Genomic DNA, 20,942 nt, shown 5'->3' with positions numbered 1-20,942 from the left:
CAGAGCAAAGTCACTAACCTCTCAGTGTCTCGGCTCCTCTGCTGTACGACATCACTATGGCGCCGATGTCACAGACCCATCGTGATAATGCTCCCATTCTCCCGACCACAAATGGGGGCAAAAGTCATAGGAACGTCAGAGCAAAGATCCTCTATGGTTGTGACAAAAAAAAAAGCCACAACAGGAATTCTGCTCCCCCTTTTCTTTCTCTCTCAAGTTACCTACCTGTCCGGGGCCTATGTATAAACAGGTGGCATTGTCATGGCAGCCGCCTGTGCCAGGCAGCAGGCAGTTGTTGATCGCCACACAGTCTCTTCCGTCCCCTGTCCAGCCCTGCTGGCACACACAGACATGTGCCCCTGTGCCAGTTCGAATGCATTCCGCCTGCAGGAAGAACAAAGGCAAGACCTTTGAAACTGTAGTCCCCCTTCACGGGGCCCATTGCCGGAAAGGATCTGGAAGAATGTTCTAGAAGCGTGCAATGGAAATGACGGCGATGCTTATTCACACAAATGTAATAAACCAGCTGGGTGATCTCGAGGGGAAGGTGCTTGGCCCTGGTCTGCTAAGGGTTAACCACTCACTGCCTTGTGTTACTGATTCAGTGAGAGACGGCTTTTATTGATTTACAGAAGCAAAGAATCCTCCAGAGCAGCAGTTTTCAACCTTTCTAATGCTGGGACCTGTTAACAGTGCCCCATGTCGTGGTGACCCCCAACCATAAGATTATTTTCCTTGCTTCTTCATAACTGCCAGTTTGCCACTGCTATGAATTGCAATGTAAATATCTGATATGTCACCCTGTGAAAGGGTCATTTGACCCCGTGGGTTGAGAACCGTTGCTCTGGAGAATGACACTGTGATTATCTGTATTTTACAGATGGGGAAACAGGTCACCAGCGTCACCCAGTTACAGAGAGAAGCACGAATCTAGGGCTCCATGATACTAGGGTCCAAGATCCTCTAAGTGATACTACAACTCTTGATGTAGGCTTGGGACGGGCAACATTGTCAACTTGACAGCGTCTAGATTCACATAGGAGACATCATCTGGGTGTGTCTGCCAGGGAGTTTCTAGATTAGGTTAACTGAGATGACAAGACCCACCCTGATTGTGGCTAGAACCACACATCTGTATAAAACCCAACAGGCTTTGGCAGCTGTCTCTGCCTTCCATGATCTAAGGGAGCACGCAGGTTATTTTTTTTCCCTTAAGAAAGTCTTTCATCTCTTCGGGGTGACTTCATTTAGTGGTTTCTTGCTGTATTACTTGTAAAAAGCAAACAACGTGAAAGGAAGCAAAAGCCAGGGCTCTTGGCTCTGAGAAACGGCACTCACGTTTGGACTACAGCCTCCTCTGGAGGTTGATCCGACGCAAGGGTCCTTCTTAGAACAGAGGGTTCCGTCCCCTTCGTAGCCCTCATTGCAGACACAGCTGTGAAGGACAGAATGCGTACAGTCAGCCCAGGATACCCAGCACTGGCCACACAGGTGCATGCAGCCAGCTAGGGAGGAGCCTGATGTGCTCGGGACCATAGTGGTTTTCTCTGTGCAGAGAACCTGGGTGCAAGCACGGATGGATGATTTGGGGGTCTGCAGTCAGGACTCTGCCTTAGCCATTGTGTGGCCTGCCTGAGTCTCTTCACGACGGGGACACTATCTTCTCATTTGGAAAATGGCACCGTACTGCGGGGAGCTCATCAGAGTTCACTGGCACCATCGGGTACAGTGGTGGCAGCTGGCCCGCTCTGACCGGACCTGAACTGCACTGTTTATAACCCGTTCCATGCTAGTTTTATTCCTCTGCTTCAGCAGAGACAAAAACTGTCTGTGGCACAGGTCTGAAGATACTTGAACATCTTAACAGGTGAGACCCCTCTCCCCTTCTCTGGTCCTTCACATAACACCCCCAGACAGATGGACAGACACACACTCATGTGTACCTCCTGTGATATGACAATTTGTGGTCTTATTCTGCTTTCAGACATTCCTTCCAAAATACTCTACCATAATACTTTTGCTGTCTAATGTGGGTCATTTGCTCATCCATTCATTGGTTTGATCAAATCTATTGAACGCCCTGTGATAGAGGCCGGGATACCATGTGGCTTCCCTCAAACCTCCATGTCCCCCTGAAACTTCAGCAACATGTGCTTAAAAAATTATCGACTATTTATCCAGGATCAAGTTCCCCAGAGGAAGTGATCTGTCTGGCATTCACATACAGAGAGAGTTTGATTTGTTCCAACACAGGTCTCTGCGCTGCCCGAGGTCATGCAGAACAATGCAGACATCGCTGCGGGTGGGCTGGTATACTCACAGGCGATTTTAGGCATACACAACGACATAGTTCCCAGCTCCTGAGGCAGACACATCACGTAACCACAGGAAAGACACAAAGCCTGCTCTCTTTAGGGTGACAGTCCCCAGAAACAAGAAAGTAACTATTCAAATACAACTTAAGGAACGATGCCAGAACAGGGCTGGGATTCCAGACATCCTCTGTATCCTCCAGGGTATTGGAGGTGGTTATTGCCTCTGAACCAGAGGACAGCAAGCTTTCTGAGGGCATTTGCTACTCCCTAAAGCTACTGTAGCTCTTACACAGTTAAGGAAATGAACGGTAGTCTCTTCCACCATTCGACTTCATAGTGAATGCCCTTCACAAGGGAGCTGCTCTTGACACCTTTGGAAGTAAAGATGTCATCAAAACATGGACAATTTATTGCTTCCTTCTGTGATAGTTTAACATTGACTGACAGTTTGATCGAACATAGAAATGCTTCCTCCTTCCTCCTCTTCCTTATTTTCCTTTCGTTTTTTAAAGTTATGATTTACTTATGTGTGTCTCTGTGTGTGTGCGCGCATGCACATGTTCTCACACACACATGCAACGTGCATGAATGCACCCCTAGTGGCCAAAAGATGGTGGTGGATCCCTTGGAGCTGTAGTTGCGGCATGGGTGTTCGGAGAGCAGCGACCGCTCTTACCTGCCGAACCTCCTCTCTACTCCCCTTTTTCGAATTTTTAAAGCAAGGTCTTTCTGTAGCCCTTGTTGGCCTGGCACGTGTAGCAATCCCCTTGGAGTGCAGAAATTGTAATATGCATACCTGGAACCTTCATTGTTTCTTAAATGTGCTCATAATAAGGACAGATCCAGGCCGGGACACCACGCTTTTACATTTGATCCTTTTAACTGCTGCCACTGTTGTTAGGCAGGATTCACCACTACCGACGAGGCGAGTAAAGCTCGGAGAGGTAAACTAACTTGTTGAAGGTCACACAGCTGGTGCATTTTAAGTACCAGCAAGGGAAAGCTAAAAGCTGGATTCTGCTCGGTCTGAGCTCCCACAAGAGCTGCCCATACTGTCAGCCGGGCAGAGCGTGCCTGACTTTATCAAGCACGAGGTCCGGGCTGGCTCCACCCATAGGTGGCGGAGGCCTTGCAGGCAGAGGGCCTACCTGGCTGTCCCATTGCTGTATTTACAGGTGGCATGGATGTGACAGAGCTGTACGTAGGGCCCGCAGGCTGAGGGTTTCTTGTCGCAGAACCTCCCGGAAGTGCCCTCTCGGCATGTTCCCGAGAGGCAGGCTCCGTCGCTGTCTACGCGGTTATCACACGCTCCATGGACACACAGGCAGGCTGCAGGAAAAGGGGACAGGCCGTTTAGGGCTTGGAGGACCGTTTCCTGTAGGAACACAGTACTGTGGAGGGTGGAGACTGTCTCCGCCCCCACGCAGTGCTGTCGAATCAGAGCCGGGTCGAAATTAGCATTTCTCTGAGTGTCAGGGGCAGCCTTGGAGAGCTGACTCTTACCCCTACCCCCAGGAGGAGGCTATATTGGGTCCCAGTGTGCCCTCTGTGTCTGTGTGTGGGCGTGGAGGAGAAGGTGGTTCGTGCTGTGGCGAAAAGAGCCAAGGAACCCAATTTCCAACTCCTCTGTGGTTGGAGATGCTAGCTGAGGAGTTTCTCACTTTTTGAAAACATTGGAGAATAACTAGGCAAGATTTCTTCTGTTTGTAGAACTCCAGATGGGATCAGGTGTTCACTCTGCACTTGGAATCACAGCAAACCTAGTGATAATTAGTGGCCAGTATCTGGGCCCGACTTCATTCGAGGTCCTGACTGGCTTCTCGCCATCTCGCTAGCCGCCCTCTGTGTCACAGCATAAGTACGTTCTACATTTTAGATGCATAAGCAGAGGCCCAGAGAGCGGAAGCAAACTGTCCAATTGGTCTGAGAGTTCCCAGTCAAATACGATGCAAAGGAAGGGTGTGTGTTCACAACAAATGTGTGGAGCTAGTGGGGGTAGCAATAGACGTGACTTGGTCTATTGATTATTTAGTAGATATAATTTCTGCACTAGAAGCCCCCAGTTATGATCTGGCTTGATATTGTGAGCAACCTGTGATGTATTCTTGGATTATATATATATATATATGTGTGTGTGTGTGTGTGTGTGTGTGTATGTTTATTTATTTATTGGTTTTTGGAGAAAGGGTTTCTCAGAAGCTTTGGAGTCTGCCCTGAAACTAGTTTTTATAGACCAGGCTGGCTTCGAACTCACTGAGATCCTCTTGCCTCTACCTCCCGAGTGCTGGGATTAAAGGCGTACACCACCACTGCCTGGCTCCTGATTTTGTATCTGTGACCCACAGATCAAAAATATTTTAAAAAATCCCTGGGGGCTGGAGAGATGGCTCAGAGGTTAAGAGCATTGCCCGCTCTACCAAAGGTCCTGAGTTCAATTCCCAGCAACCACATGGTGGCTCACAACCATCTGTAATGGGGTCTGGTGCCCTCTTCCAGCCTGCAGGCATAGACACAGACAGAATATTGTATATATAATAAATAAATATTTAAAAAAAACAAGCAAAGAAAAATTTTTAAAAAATCCCTATGTCTGTTCTAAATGTATCCATATATTTCTCTTGTCACCGTTGTCTAAAAATTATAGCCAGGCAGCATCCCATTTGTGTGCGGTTTCTATAGTGTTTGTACGGTGACTCCCCTGGAGGGCATTCATGTGTGAGGCTGTGTATAGGGTCCAGGCAAAGACAAGGGCTTTTTATGTGGAGGACTAGAGCAGCTGGGGAGTTCAGTGGTAATGACGAGTGTTGGGACCAATCCCCCCGGCTGTGAGGACAACTCTCCAACTTTGTCTTCATTATCTGGACAGAGACACTGTAACACTTTCTCCACTAAACTAGAAATGCGCATTTAACTTTTCGGCTGGCCTGACTTTTACTTTGTTACATTCGGATTTTAGCTTAGAAACGGGCATCCAAAAATGTATATAGTTAAATATACATATGAAGTCATTTTAAAGAACGGCTCCTTTTCTGCGTTTCTGTGTTAGGGCTACATTTGTATGTGCCTACTGCGGGACTTTCTATATGTTCTACAGACTTTTTGATACCTATGCCCCTGAGGTGTGGTTATGGCTGTTATAATGACAGCAAAACAAACAAGCAAACAAAAAACAAAAACAAAACAGTAAGAGGTCACAACAGTAGCCAGCGTGTTTTCAGTATGTACAATGTGCTAGGCGTGTCCTTGGGAGAGCTTTCCGCATACAAGTTGCGATGGATTTATAAAATGCTTATTATTGCCTCCGCCTTCATTTCATTTGGTGTTTGAGGGTGCGCTCATCCAAAGTCACGATTCTAAAATGGAGGCACTGGTGGGTAAGGATCATCTGAGAGGGAGCAGATCTATTTCTTGAAATAGACTCTATTTACGGCTTCATGAACACAGAAAGTGCTTTCTAAAGTGCAATGGCCAGACCAGCACTGCCAGTAGCTCCCTCCCCACCCCAGAAAGCTGTTAAAAGTGAATTTTCTCTGACTCATCCCAGAGAGAATCAGAAACTCGGCCCCGTGTGCCCAGCTGTCTGGCACATGCTATAGTTTGGGAAGCATCACTTAATAAACCCACGCTGGGACGATGGCGACCACAAGCGGAATCCACAAGACAGCAGACCACATCGTCAGCATCCTTGGGATGAGCACGAACCCACAGACAGGAGCTCTAGAAGCCCCACTTACTTCTGTTACACCGAGGTCCGTATCTGTTGGGGTCAGAGCAGAACTGGCACCTGGAGCCTTGGAAGCCATCCTCACAGATGCAGGTCCCGTTTCCTCTGAGGCCATCTATGCACTGAGAGCAAAGGCAGCCCCGTGGGCCATTAGGACACATGTGGCAGCGAAGGAGAAGCAGATGCTTTTTGCTTCATGGCTTGAACTTGAACTCAGGCTTGGTCCTACTGGAAGTGACTTCCCACTCTTCGCAGGAGGCAGAGTCATTTTGCTATCACGCAGGATGTAAAAATAGCACCCAGCTTGGGGATCCTGATCTAGGACTTAGAACCTTAAGGGACAAGGTGCAAGGGTGTGCTGTATAGCTGTTTCCTCTGAACTGAAACATTCTGCAAGGAGCGAGGCTCAGCACGGCTCAGGAAGCTCACAAGACACGAGAATCAAGAAGCCTAAACGATTATGACCCACAGAGAGCCTTGGGGAGCTTAGGTGAGCAGGGAACACTGGCTAAGGCCGGAGACTCTTCAGTGGGGTCAGAGAGATGGGCAGGCAGGTCCACTGTGGACACAGCTTTCTTGAGTTACCACTAGGGCTGGGGTGGGCCTTTTCCATGATGTGGCTGCTCAGCCACCCTTGCTTCTGGATGTAAGCCCAGTGAACTCGCCAGTTCGTTAAGACAGACCCGGATGACTTGTTTCTCCCCAGTACTCTCTCTGGGGTGAATAGAACTGTTCATGTCTCCTCAGAATGAGCCATGTCACAGAAGTGAGACCCTTCACTCAATGCTGAGGGGGTGGCAGTAGGTAGAGGCCTTCAGATGAGGTCGGGCTCTGTTCTCTCTACATCCTTGCTTGCTCAGTGTGTTTTCTCCATTGTAAATCTCACTTGCTCGCCTACTGTTTTGGTTTGAAGGAAAATGGCACCCAAAGGGAGTGGCACTATTAGGAGGTGTGGCCTTGTTGGAGGAAGTGTGTCACTGTGGAGGCGGGCTTTGAGGTCCCTTTTGCTCTAGCTTCCCTCAGTGCGATAGTCAATTGACTTCTTGCTGCCTCTGAGTCAAGATGTGGAACTCTCAGCTCCAGCACCACATCTGCCTGCATGCTGCCATGCTCCCCACCATGGTGATAATGGACTGAACCTCCAAAACTGTAAGCGAGCCACCCCAATGAAAGGTTTTCCATATAAGAGTTGCCATGGTCATGGTGTCTGTTGACAGCGATAAAAACCTAACTACGACACCCACCTGCCCAGCCCTGGCAAGACCATGTTGATATCGGTTACTGCACATCAGAGTTGGGTGTGGGCTACCTTCCCACAACCACCAGGCCCCAGGCAGCACTGCTGCTCTCTTCCCACCTTCTGTGTGAGACAGCCCGCCCCCACGTGGCTTTCCATTTGCAAGAGCAGTGGTGTAGATGCAGATCTATGAGATTCCCAGTACTATAGTTTTCCTACATGAATTTACCATTCAGTTTTGGTCTTGACCTCCAAATAGACAAGGTAAGCTTCGGCTTTTACATTTCACTAGATTCTGAATTTGGGTTTAAAACACAACAACAAAGTGGCCATTGGCCAACACTACTATTATTTTAAAGTATCACGGAAACCTTTGACATAGGATCTTCCACAGGCTTGGAAAGCAACGTTCAGAGAGTTTTGAGTTGTCCAAGATCTCATGGGGAACTTTAGGGAGGCAGAGATTAAGCAACATTCTCCCTCCTTCCTTCCCTCTCCTGTCCCAGACTCCTATGCTGCCAGGAGCAGCAACAGCTCCAATTCTCTTGATTCCTGGGGATGCTGGCCAGTGCTACCACTTTTTGGCTTAGGAGTTTCCATCATTACTGCATGACTCCAGAAAAGTCAGCACACATGAAACAGTGTGAACCAGGGACTATACTCACCTGCCCATTTCCAGAACATGGATTCAAGAAGCCTCCCGGACACGGGTTGCAGTCAGGCCCAAAGAAGCCGCTACAGCATTTTGGTATCTGGAACACACAACACACACACACTGCCCTTGGGGACCCCAAGGAGGGCACACATTTCTCAAAAGAGAGGTGTTTTGATTTCCACTACTGGGATACAATGCCACACCCTTCTTAGGAACTGGGATACAATGCCACACGCTTCTTATTAGGAACTCGCTAGCGCTTTACCACCAGGGTGTTGAATGTCTCTCATACGAGATGAGTCAGTCCCTGTGTTTCTGGACGGGCATTCCGAAGAAAATGCCAAATACGCATTGTCAGGGACTTGGGTGGGAGGTGGTGCACACTCAGGGGTCAGGGGCATGGACTCTACGTTAAGAGGCAAGGGGACTCAAGGATTCAGGGAGGTAGCGACCCCACCACACTACCCTGTCTGCGTTCTGATTACCATTCAGGAAAATATCCTACATTCCCACAGGTCATTTGTGACCATGAAGACTCCAGAGTACGGTGGGTGGCATGGCTTGGAGCTTCCCAAGTCCTAGTGTCCTGGGTGGAGCCCTGGCTGTCCCGTCCTCACCTTTATGGTGGTATTACAGTACTGGGCACAGCCACTTTTCAGGTTCTGTGTCCTGCTTCTGTAGACACAGTTGCGTGTGAAGAGTACCTAGAAGGAAGCCAGAGGGTAAGAACGCTGTCGTGAGCATCCCGGCATGCCCTGGACATTACACAACCTCTTCCCGTGGGGCAGCCAGTCTGCTCTGTAGTGGCACTGGTACCAGAGCGAGGCCACGCCAGCACACCAAGTCCAAATCAGACCGCCATGTTCATGAGGCCTCTTTCTCTGAACAATCCGTGGCACAAGGATCTTTTCCCCTCCTCTCATGTTACGGCAGGCATCTCTAATCAGACACTGAACATTCTGATTTATCCTGCATGCAGTCTGGCTTCTCCCTCTGCTCTACAGCCAACCGCAAGATCACGTGGGCATTCTGGAGCCAGGAAGTATTGATCTCTTCTATGTGGAAAAAAAAAATCCACCAACTGAAATATATATCAGTAGCTTGAGACTTACTCTTAGATTTGGGGGTTGATCCATCCTTCCATTTGTAAATCTTTGGTGCTAACTCCCATTTTTAAGGGCTCACAGTGGGCTAGGCTCGGTGCATAGGGCTCATCAGCTAGCCGATTCATGCGAATGTTTCTCATGTTTCTTTTTTAAGATATATAGAAATCGAGGAGCGGACAGACTAAGCCGCTTTCCCCTGCTAGCCCTGCTATAATTTGGTCCAGAGACTAAGTCTCACGACTCTGTCTTCAGTATCACATGGTCTCTGTAGGTCTCAGCCGTTTCAACCGACGTGGGACAATGACGCTGATATCAAATCTCCCCCTAAGAATTTAACTCTCGGCTCCGATTTTGTATTAGATCCATCTTTGTGTTGCTTATTCCCGGTCTTAGGCTCTGCCCGAAGAATGGATCTTGCCAGGGCCACAAGATCCCAAAATCTTATCTACATAAAAGCATCCTGAGATCACGAGGGAAGGGACATTTTAGGTAATGAACCAGGGTGGATCAAGGCCATCTCAGGAGATTTTATGGTTCTTGCCGATTTCTTTTTCTCCCCCTCTCCCCCACCGCTTTAGTTTGAGGCTAACTAAATGGTGTCGGACGCACAGAGTCCTGATCCTCCCACAGGCCGTCAGCTCTGTGCCCTTGCCTCGATGACGTATGTCCTTCCGAGTTTGATGGTCGGTATTAAAGCCGCAGGATTAGAATCACCCAGAAGACACACCCTGGGCGTGCCTGGGAGGGAATAGCTAGATAAACTGAGTTTATCCATCCTGAGTGGGGCAGCACCGGTCCATGCATCAGGGCCCCAGACTCTCAACAAGGAGGAAGCTAGCACGCTATGCTCTCCCTTCCATGGGAAACTGTGTCGCCTTGAGATGTGAGCCGAAATGACTTGCCGGGAACTTTATCCCAGCAGCTGACAAAGTAACGGTAACGGATCCTCTAGGGTTGCCACGTAGAGCGGGTACGACAATGTCTGTCATCCAGCTGTCACTGTGGTACCAACGTGTTTCTCCTGTTTCCTAGCTGACAGTTTCTCGAAGGACTCGTGGGAAACGGCTTCATTGAGCACAGCAAACCCTTGAGCACCCATACCTGCTTATGTTTAATATTCTCCTTTATTAAGCATTTCCTACTAGGAGTGTATTAAAGATCTTGTCATTTTCAATAATGATGTAGTCTTGTGTTGAAAGAATCTCTCTGGGAAAGTCTTCCTTAAAGGACAGAAATTTCTGTCATCCTTGTGTTAGAACATGCAGCCACATTGCTTTCTCCAACAGAGTACTTGGTATGCAATTAAAGATTGCTGTATAATATATATATATATATATATATGTGTGTGTGTGTGTGTGTGTATATATATACATATATATATATATATATAACTTCTTAAGGCAAAACCCAAACCAATACAATATCTATTTGCCCATAATCAAGCACTGTTTCTAAGATACGATCAAACTCCAATAAACATGTAAAGAAGTAGAGAGGAAGTTCTGAGAGAGACTGCTTACACTTGGCTATTGTGAATTTTATTTATACTTAAGCCTGTTTTTATCTACAGAGAAAGAAACTTAGGATAGTTTAACCAGAGCCTGCTAGGTATCAAACAGGTGTGTGGGGCCTCTTCTTCCCACTGTGACTGTGGTAAGCCAGAAGGAAGCGGGCAGAGAAGATGAGACAGGACAGAGTGGGCCTGCCCAGGCTGCCCAGGAAACAGTCTGACCACACTCACCATGGGCTCAGAGTCAGCAGGACATTTGCTCCAACGTATCAGGGAACAGCTCACACAAGTGCCCTGAAAGAGTGACAGCGGTCAGCACAGGCGTTCCCATGAGGCCTGGGGAGAGGGAGACAGCCTTCAGGGGTGTCGGCTTCCCTCCTTGTGAAGGGGCCTCCTTTGGGCTCTCCCACTGTCCCTCCCGGTCCTCCCTGGGGTTCAGGAGGGAAGCCGACACTGGATGAGAGTTGTGGAATCTGGATATGCCCCATGTTTCCCTTCTCTCTCTGGGCAGAACAGCCTGCAAACAGGTGGTAGCATTCTGATCTCTCTGATGGAGAAGCCCCGGCCTCCGACGGGACCCTTCGGCCACCCCACGGATTTAGAGCAGGCACCTAGCAGTTATAAAGCTGAACGATAAAACTCAGCCTTCCCATTCTTGCCTTTGCCTCCTCTGGTTCTTAATTTGGGAAGGAAGAGGCAAGATGTAAGTCCGCAGATCTGTCCAGATCTGTCCATTCTCTGTAAGGCTCTGTGACCAACTTGGGGCTGGTTGTGATTGACTGGAGACACTAGCATGTGCTTCTTGCAGGAAGAGAGCAAATCAAGGATTTGCTCCTTGCCTCCACACTGGTCAGCACACTGCCCCTAAGCTCTGCACTGGTTGGCACATGGTCCCTACAACCCTCTGTATTCTCTCTTGCTTTTCCTACTCTCGTGGGTATCCCCGTACCTCACTCCTAACTCTTTGGCCATGGGTGGGATGGTTGCTGTGGTTGTTTATCCCTGATTACGCTTGCATCCACCTGTTTGTGTTCCTTTAAACCATTAGTGATAAATTCTGCTTCCTGCAGGGACTTGACTTAAAAAGTGCTATTTATTAAACCTCTAAAGTCCAAACATAAAATGTCCGAAGGCCACCATGCTCCCAGTACGTTAAAAAGTAAATTTTAGGAAGTTTCAACTATTTCAACTCTTTATAGATCTAAAGACGTATTTTGCAGAGGAATCACTTGGGCTTTTAAGACAGCTTTCCAATCCAAACCACTCCGAGCTAAGCACAGCAGGCAGGGCTGGCTTTAAACCTAGAGAAAATGGTGAAGGCTAAGTAGTGGAGGAAGGGTTCATTCTTAGGCAGCTCCTGGAGAGAGAGTTCTTTTCCCTATCAAACCACAATTCTTTGGGTTGTGATTCAAGCCCACATCTTGAGTTTGTCCCTGAGAGCGATGAAGAAGCTTTTGAGCACCCAGAAGCGGAACACGGCCAGCAGTGTGGCTGCCCTTGTCCTACAAACGTCTTTCTCTGGACAGACAGAGATGCCTGTGGCAGAAGACTCTGACGAGCACATTAAATGATTAAATCCCATTCTCTTTTTCATTTTTGCAGGTCCCTGTTTTTCTAATAGGTTCATATCTAGGTTAGGAAGGGAGGCCACTCTCTCTGGCTTAAGCCAGGCAATGTGCCCGTGGTAATTATTTCCAAAGAAGGAACCAAACAGGTTGCTGCCAGGGGCTTCCCAGGAGAGTAAATGTTTCAACCTTCCTTAAGAAGGGCTGGTCAGAGTGCCATAGCCGTCCCCAGATGGCATCTGACTTTCAGAGGTTAGGCTTTATACAGCAGAAACCAACCAGTCATTGGATCAATCAAGATCCCTGGGACCAGAAAGCCAGTCACCATCCAGCCTGCAAGAGAGGACAGGAAGGTGGCTTGCTGGCACATGCCTGGAATCCCAGCACTTGGCAGCTGATCCATGAAAGCTGTGAGTTCGAGGTCAGACTGGGTTACATATTGAGACCCTGTTTCAAAGAGGAAAGGATGAGGTGGAGAAAGATTAAAAAGTAAGCTTAGGTGTTTTTCTCTTGTTCCCTTGTTCAGTGTCCATGTTCCGAAGATACTGTGAGATCAATTATCACGACTGAAATATCTTACAAAGAAAGATTCTTTGTAATTTGGGCTTTGTAGTCCCAGAGTTAAATTAGAGATTGCCCATGGAGCGATCTTGGTGGTAAGGGTGCTTTAATTAGAACTTGCTGAGCCACAACAGCTGATACTGAGTTAGAAAAGGTTATTAGAGGGCGAGAAGCTCACGAAGAAACAGAAAGTCGGGTATCAGGAGAAAAAAATTACAGAAAGACAAGCGAGTCCCTCGGCTAGAGCATCCACCTGCAAAGGTTCTATTGTCTTTTCTCCGTGGAGAGAGTGAAGTGGTGGCCTTGAGCAGGTGTCCCAAATGACAGGGGCAATGGAAGTAAAACGAAGAAGACCAATCCTGCACCCCAGGGGGGAAACCCTGCCCAGATTTCACCCCTATGACTGAATAGGCAGAATAGCAACACTCCTCCGGTGCATGTCTCCCCAAACCTCAGAATGCGACTTTGTCTGGAAATAGAGCCTACAGATGTATTCAGGCCAGGGAGTCCCTAAATTCGGTGACTGTTGTTCTTACAAACCCAGGAGAAGACACATGGGGAGCAAAGCTACCAGAAGTGAGGGCAGAGATGGATGGGCGTGTGTAGCTACGAGATGAAGAGTGCCTGAGGCTTCTGGGAACTGTCAGGAGCTCGAGATTTAGTGAAGCAGCGTGCGTTTATGTTGCAAGCTACACAGGAGGCAGAGGCAGGGGGATCTTCAGAGTACACAAATGTGAAGCCACTCTTCAAAGAATCAAAGAGTCCTGGGATTTCAGAGCCTCCAAGAATAGGACGGCCTGGCTGATAACTTAATTTCAGATTTCTAGCACCCGTAAATGTGATAGAATAAATGACCGACAACTATGGTAATTTGTTAAGGCCACATAAAGGACCCTGCACAACTTCAGGCCATCTCTGGTGGAAATCCCATAGGACCTCATAGAGATCCATCTTTAGGGGATGGTTTTAGCCGGCTCAGAATGGAGAGCACAGAATGCTGCCTGCTCTCAGTGGCTGTGCGAGCACCAACTTCCCAAATTTCCCGAGTTTCCTTACCAATCTCATTTCTCTCTTTGTTTCGTCACATCGATGGGGAAGGATCGGGACGATGGAGGGAGGAACGAGGACGCCGGTCAGTGTGTAAATTCGGCCGTTTTTGGCAGCAACCTCGGTTTCTTCCACTGCCACATCATTTACCAGAATCCGTCCCTGGAAGAAGCAGAGACACCTTCCATTCTGATGGCGAGAGCTGGAGTAGTCCCCAGGCAGAGGTGCCTGGTAAATGCATCTCTAGGACCCTGTGGTTTCTCCTCAGAGGGAAGGCTGCTAGTGGTGGCTCTCTGTCAGCTGATGATTGCGAACTGAATCCCTTCCTAGGCAAGGCTGTCCCTGCGCATGCTTGGCATGGGACAGAGGCCTGTCTACTTAAACTCACACAGAACTTGTTTATTTTACGTCTTAGTTCTCAAGCAAAGATTCATCTGTTCAATACATTTATTGGCCTCAGATAACTCTGATTTAGGCCCTGTGGAGGCATCAGAAAACGAACAGCCATCCTGCCGCTTCTCAGTTAGTAGGGGGGGAGGAGGCAGAAAATGAGTCAATTCGTCAAGATTTCTGAGTTCTACCTTTCCCACGCCTGCCCCCCTGCAGACCAATGGCAACTTCATTCTCGTTGCCCAGGGTCAGAAGCCTCAGAGTAATTCTTGGCTATCTCAGGCCTTATCACTTGTCAAATATATTGGCGAGGCACTCGGGAGGCAGAGGCGGGAGGATCTCTGTGAGTTCGAGGCCAGCTTGATCTACATAGTGAGTGTCACAGCTTCTCCAAGTGACACTCATCACAACAGCAACTCACTGACCATTTCACATTCTGTTTTCTCTGCTGGACGTAAGCCTTCCTCTTTTCCTTCTTGCTTTAACTCAGACTGTTACTCATGGCGGCTCTCGGCCGCTATTTGCTGAAAGAACCCCTCTCAAAGAGTGGGGTGGCTGTGCGGACATCAGGACTGTGACATAGGGGAGAGAGCTCAGCTGGTAAAGTGCTTGGCTTTCCCATAGGAAGACACGATCCCTAGGACCCGCTTTAAAAAAGCTAGGCATAGTAGCATGCTCTTGTAATGCTGGGGAGGTGAAGACAGATTTCTAGGGCTCCCTGGCCAGCCATTTGGTGAACTCCAGGCCAATGAGAGACCTTGTCTCAAAGGGGAGGAAACCAATGGAATGACACCCAAGGAGGCCCTCTGTCCTACGTGTATGCACCCACGTACCTGCACACTCCTGGACATTCCCCTAGATGTTGCCTAACAAGGCAAGGCTTCGTGTCTGTGAGTTGGTTTAGAGGAATTATCAGAGTAAACACGTAAGAGTCAGTACCAGCCATGGGCTTCTCACTTACGTTGCGGGTTATGTTAAAGTGCACGAATTGGTTGGCCATGGTTCTGATGTGGGGTGTCGAAACAAGAGTGGCCACTTCCAGCTGCAATGGGAAGAGATCGGGAAGTCACCTGCAGCAACGCACAGAGTCCCCATTCCTCACAGTCCTTGCTGGAAAAAAAGTCCTTAACCGCTGATGAAATAATGGGCATATTTAATAACTTGGATATCATGAGCATTTGTGGCTTTAAGGGTTTCTTTGATAAAAATATCACAGACAACAGTTATAGACTGAAGGTTGCTTGGAGCTAATACAAGTCACAAATAATTCTCTGGCCCCAACATATTGGAATTCAAAACTAGGATCTGGTATTTTAAAAGCAGAGATAAAATAGTAGGAGGAAGAATAGGACCAACCTGGGTAAACGCGACAATGTGGTATCTTACGAGTTCCAGAAGTTTCCGAGAGCCCTGCAAAGGAACCGATAGCCTATGTCAATCAATGAAGAAAACTCCACATGCTTCTTCTTTTTTGTTAAGAGCCCTTCGTTTTGTTTAATGATCTTGGATATTAATCACAAAAGACAACAACACAACATCTTTATTAGGAAACTGGAGATAAGATACTCCACGCACAAATAGCTGACATTCATCCAATCTCTTGGCTGTTCCAAGAACATAGCACATACATTTCATGTAACCCAGCATCCCTGTGAGTAGAGCCCACTGTTAACCCATTATACATGTGATAACACTGGGCATCAAAACACACCCAAGTCACACAGCTTCCTCAGGATATGAACCACACTCTCGGCCACTCTGCTCAGCCTCCCCTCTGAACGTCTTAGGTCACATTTTGGAATTCTATGACATCCATCACTTGCCCAATAGCATAAATCAACGTTTGCTTGTCAGGACACATACTGACATTTTAGGAGTGTTCAGCTTTATGGACCCTGATCACCTATTCTCCCAAAAGAAGTCACACTTCTTCCAAGACATTTCCAAGGTTTCCTGTTGCTTCAGAATGCTGGAGCAGCAATGGAAGAAACCAACCAACCCAACCAAACCATGGCAGCGCAACCTGACCGCTACCACAGCTAGGATCTGGGCTCTCTCAAGGAGAGCTGCAGGCAGGCGCACTGGAGGGAGCCTACAGAATGGAGGAGCCAAAGGTCTCGTTCCCTGTGGCAGAAGGTAGAGGCAGTGGTGTCTACCCCTGCCCTGACTCAGTGTTCAGTGTTGGTTGTCAATGTGGGCTAATCAAAAATCACTTGGGAGATCCGTCTCAAGACAAGCCTGTGAAGGATTGTCTTGATTGGTTAATTAACATGGGAAGCCCCATCTTAACTGTGGAGGACTCCCTGCGTTTGGGGTCCCGGGTCGAATGAAAAGGAGAAGGGGAGCTGTCTCTGTCTGGGTTCTAGGAAGTGAACTTGGGTCCTCTGCAAGGTCAGAGTGTGTGTGTGTGTGTGTGTGTGTCTTCACGTGTGTCTGTGTCTTTTCCCCTAGCATTTTTATTGCAAGATGTCCTTGTTGGTACCCGAAGGTATTGTAGCAAGGACTATATCGATGAATCCATAAACCTAAAAGGGAACAGGTTTCAGGTTCACCACAGCAGCGTGGCTGAGACGGCCTGTGTTTGTGTGTGTGTGTGTGTGTGTGTGTGTGTGTGTGTGTGTGTGTGTGTGTGTGTGTGTGTGTGTGTGTGTGTGTGTGTGTGTGTGTGTGTGTGTGTTCTGCTCTGTTCTGCAGGTCTGTCTCTCAGTCTCACATTAGAGCCACTGGTCACAGTGGTTGGGATCAGACCCCAGAACTTGCTTGTTTTACAAGGTCCCCAGGGGATTCCTGACCACACCGGAGTCTGGGAATCGCTGCTTTTAAAGAACTGGGTAGTTCCCATCCCCCGCATTCTGTGTCATCAGTACTGAGTTGGGAGCGTGGTTTCTGGAAAGCCACAGAACAAACTTGCAACCATCAATCGCTCCCATTTGTTTTTTGTTTGTCATTTTAGTGGAAAAAATTCCTTAGTCAGCTATTTATATCTTCAGATTTTGCCTGCTAGGTCTGAGAGATGATTTCAAACCATTTCAACCTTGATCTTGATAGAAAGAATCCACAATCTCTTTTTCAAGGGGAACTATGGCAGCACTGAAGAATTAAGGTAGACAAGAAAAGGGTCCCTGCAGAGAGAGAGAGAGAGAGAGAGAGAGAGAGAGAGAGAGAGAGAGAGAGAGAGAGAAAAGAGAGGCTAGAGCATCTAACAGTGATACTTGGTCCTTTGAAAGTTTAGTCCAGGCCAGACCCTAAATGACCCGCTGAAGGTGTAATTCTCTGGGTGACTTTAGAGTTGTATGGAACAGAAAACATTTGCTTGTTTCCTTATTTACTTGTTGGCTTAGTCTTAGTTCAGGGGCTCACAGGATGGACAGCGTGCAGAGCATCAGTGGGTGGCTACTCTACCTGTGGAGAAAGGAGGTAATCCATGGTGCCCTCCTTCATGCTATCCAACGCTTCATTGCTTGGGACGAAAATTGTGTATGGGTCACCAGCACCACCTTCATCTAGGGTATGTCCAACATTGGTTTTCTGCATTGGAGAAATTAAATTTTATATTTTTTGGTTCACTCAAAATAATACTTGAAGCAGCCATCAGAAAATGTTTAAAGCGGGCATCTGTACAAAGGACTTAACCAGTCTTTTTCTGAAATGTATGGAAGGGCATACCTCTAGCAAAGAGCTGAACCTGCCGAATCTTGGCTGTAGGATTTTCATGATGGTTTGCTGGAAAGAGAGATTTTGCGGAAGAGTCAAATCACAGAACGGTTTGGGGAGTATGAACCTCGGTGTTAGGAGACGTCGCAGGGCTAATGTGAAAGATGAGCATCTTGAAAGGACAGCCTACAGTCATGGTTATACAGCTGTTGGTATGAGTGACCAGTTGTCTAAATCTGTGCACTCTACAGAAGTCTCTGGCCACACCACAGAGGGCAGGGAGAAGAAATTCGTTGACTCTGGCTGCCCTCCATGATACACAGGAGTGAGCCTCTGGGACAATGGACCTCAGACTGAGTTGTCTGGTGTGGCCACAAGCGAGGTTAAAAGAATCCATAAAAACATCCCCAGAATGTCTTTTATTCTCTTTGCAGAAGCACTCAAAAGTCTACTGAAAACTGTCTTTTTGCAGCTCAAGACCCTCCTTGGAACAGGAAGGCCAAGTGCTGGCAAACACTTTCTTCTTGGGTGTTACTCCCCAGGCAGCAAAGAAGGTGGACATGGGCTGACCTCACTTACATTTTTTATTTTTTTTAATATAATCTTTTCTCATCTTACATAGATATTCCTGTTTTCACTCTCTCTGCTCCTCTGGCCCCACCCTTCCCCCACCCTACCTCCATCCTACCCTCCATCCACTTTTCAGAGAGGGTAAGGCTTCCCATGGGAAATCAACAAAGTCTGGCGCATCTCTTTGAAGCAGGACCAGGGCTCTCCCCTCTATATCTAGGCTGAACCAGGTATCCCTCCATAGAGAATGGGCTCCAAGACACCAGTTCAAGTACTAGGGATAAATCCTGGTCCCACTGCCAGACCTCACCTGTCCTTGACTTCTCTCACCTCGGGGTTGCTCTCAAGTGTGGGCTCTGTCTTGTCCATGGCTCTGTCGAGGATGTGTATAAGCCCATTTGAAGCAGCTATGTCCCCCTGGATGATCTTCACCTTTTCGCCTCCATCAAGTTTGAGTTTTAGTTGATTGTCCTAAAATATCAAAGAAAGAAAAGGTAAATAAAGTGAATACTGTATTCTGGGAAGAATAATTCCGGGATCAGATGTCAGAAGGCCTGTGGCTGTGATACTTGGGATAAGTCCTAGGATCTTTTCTTAAAAAATATTTATTTATTTATTATGTATACAATATTCTGTGTGTATGCCCGCAGGCCAGAAGAGGGCACCAGACCCCATTACAGATGGTTGTGAGCCACTATGTGGTTGCTGGGAATTGAACTCAGGACCTTTGGAAGAGCAGGCAATGCTATTAACCTCTGAGCCATCTCTCCAGCCCTCAGTCCTAGGATCTTACATGAGGATGAAGGTGTCTGCTTGACCCACCTTGCATGGTTTCCACTAAGTTCAAGTGAGATATTGTATGATATCACAGATGAATATCACATGCAAAATTTGGGCAAGTCAGTGTCTGCCCTCCTCCAGTAAGCTGCAAGTTCCACTAGGGGATAACAACCCAGTTGATTGCATTGCATCTTTTGTTATAATACGGTAGCTTTCAATCTGTGGGTTGTGACCCCTTTGGGAGTCGAACAACCCTTTTGCAGGGGTCACATGTCAGCTATTCTACATATCAGCTATGCATTACAATTCACAACAGTAGCAAAATTACAGTTATGAGGTAGCAGTGAAATAATTGTGTGGTTGGGGTTGCCGCACCCTGAGGAACCTCACCTTTAGAGAGAGATAGCCTATGTACATGAACAGAAAAAGCTCGATTTAATTAGTCACTTGATTTAATAATTTGTCCATGATGATGGGTCAGTGGTCTTTTCCCTCACCTCTGTGGGGTCAACAGTGGTAGCCAAATGATGGTTGCCTTGGAAGCTAACTCAAGCCAAACCCAAACCAGACCCCATAATCCCCTTCTGTAACAGTTTCCCAGACTCCCTCTGGCCCAGCCGCTGCCCTGGTGCTGTCATGGGAGTGAAACTCGGAGACATTCTGACCTTATCCCTGTTGAAGATTTCCCCCGGCTTTCCGGTCAGTGTGTAGAAGGCATCGGTGTCATTCATCTGCCTGGTGCTCATTTGCCCCGCAATGATGTGCAGCTTCACAAAGTACCGAGCCGCCTCGTTGTCCATCAGAAGCTCCTTCACCTAAGAAGAGAGAGCCGGATGGGATGGTGTTGGAAGGAAATGAGCAAAGAGTTTGGCTGCCTTTGTCCTTGTCTAGAAGCTCTGCTGGAGGGTAAAATGAAGAGTTCTGAATTCATGGTGTTAGCAGCAGAGATTTCAAGACAGTCTAGCACTGACTGTGCCTTATGGCTACTAGTAACCATTCTAATGCAGATCTACAATGGAGAAGAGCAAGTGCAGCAAGGAAAAATGCAAACATACAGTTTGATGAGAAAAGGAGCACCGGGAAATGCAATGTTGCAGCAAAATCCCATGCTTAAAGAGATACAAAGTTAAGGAAAAGTCTGACGCCAAACGCTGGGCAGAATAAAGGAGGTGATGTCCTCAGGATATGATCTCAACCAGGGAATCCTGCTGCTTGTAGAATGGAAAGCTTATGCAGCAAAGGAAACCATCAAGTCAAAGCTTATGCAGCAAAGGAAACCATCAACAAGTCAGAGCTTATGCAAATGTGATTAAAGAAAGGTAACAGACTCCAACCCAAGCAAGCAGAAGAACTTGGCATCTTGAGTGTAATTGAGGTTTCTCAACTTAAATAAGATGCTGCCTGCTAAGGCATTTTATATTGGCCTCTTAGAGGGGGTTATTTTAGCTACTCACGTTGAATCCTTTTAATCCCTTGTCTGAGGGCAGCAGCACAGTGAAGGGTCCCAGGTTGCTCAGTGGCCAGGCATAAGTTCTGTCTTAAGAGTCCAAACACACAGTGGAAGACAAATGTCACATGGGCCAGAGGTACATGGGAAGTGAAAGAGGCCAATGGGTCTAGAATCAGTCTGTCTCTGGAGGTCAATGGGTCTAGAATCAGTCTGTCTCTGGAGGTCAATGGGTCTAGAATCAGTCTGTCTCTGGAGGTCAATGGGTCTAGAATCAGTCTGTCTTTGGAGGCCAATGGGTCTAGAATCAGTCTGTCTCTCGAGGTCAATGGGTCTAGAATCAGTCTGTCTCTGGAGGCCAATGGGTCTAGAATCAGTCTG

General features: G+C 47.6%; 1 protein-coding gene across 1 annotated transcript in view; it reads right to left on the bottom strand.

Moving 5' to 3' along the window:
- Positions 1-20,942, bottom strand: part of Stab2 (stabilin 2) — a 135,569-nt gene that overhangs the window by 84,221 nt on the left and 30,406 nt on the right. Inside the window, exons 11-25 of the mRNA XM_026784626.1 lie at positions 20,569-20,651; positions 19,780-19,929; positions 18,665-18,805; positions 17,777-17,833; positions 17,513-17,638; positions 15,467-15,520; positions 15,072-15,152; positions 13,730-13,882; positions 10,779-10,841; positions 8,549-8,635; positions 7,942-8,028; positions 6,050-6,161; positions 3,464-3,644; positions 1,339-1,435; positions 226-384 (exon numbers count right to left, since the gene is read on the bottom strand). Coding sequence (XP_026640427.1) covers positions 226-384; positions 1,339-1,435; positions 3,464-3,644; positions 6,050-6,161; positions 7,942-8,028; positions 8,549-8,635; positions 10,779-10,841; positions 13,730-13,882; positions 15,072-15,152; positions 15,467-15,520; positions 17,513-17,638; positions 17,777-17,833; positions 18,665-18,805; positions 19,780-19,929; positions 20,569-20,651 — 1,631 coding nt within the window. The remainder of the gene's footprint in view (positions 1-225; positions 385-1,338; positions 1,436-3,463; positions 3,645-6,049; positions 6,162-7,941; positions 8,029-8,548; positions 8,636-10,778; positions 10,842-13,729; positions 13,883-15,071; positions 15,153-15,466; positions 15,521-17,512; positions 17,639-17,776; positions 17,834-18,664; positions 18,806-19,779; positions 19,930-20,568; positions 20,652-20,942) is intronic.

This window comes from Microtus ochrogaster, chromosome 24 (genome assembly GCF_000317375.1).
Source record: "Microtus ochrogaster isolate Prairie Vole_2 chromosome 24, MicOch1.0, whole genome shotgun sequence".
NCBI classification, from domain to species: Eukaryota; Metazoa; Chordata; class Mammalia; order Rodentia; family Cricetidae; genus Microtus; species Microtus ochrogaster.
This window is presented reverse-complemented; position numbering and strand designations above follow the sequence as displayed.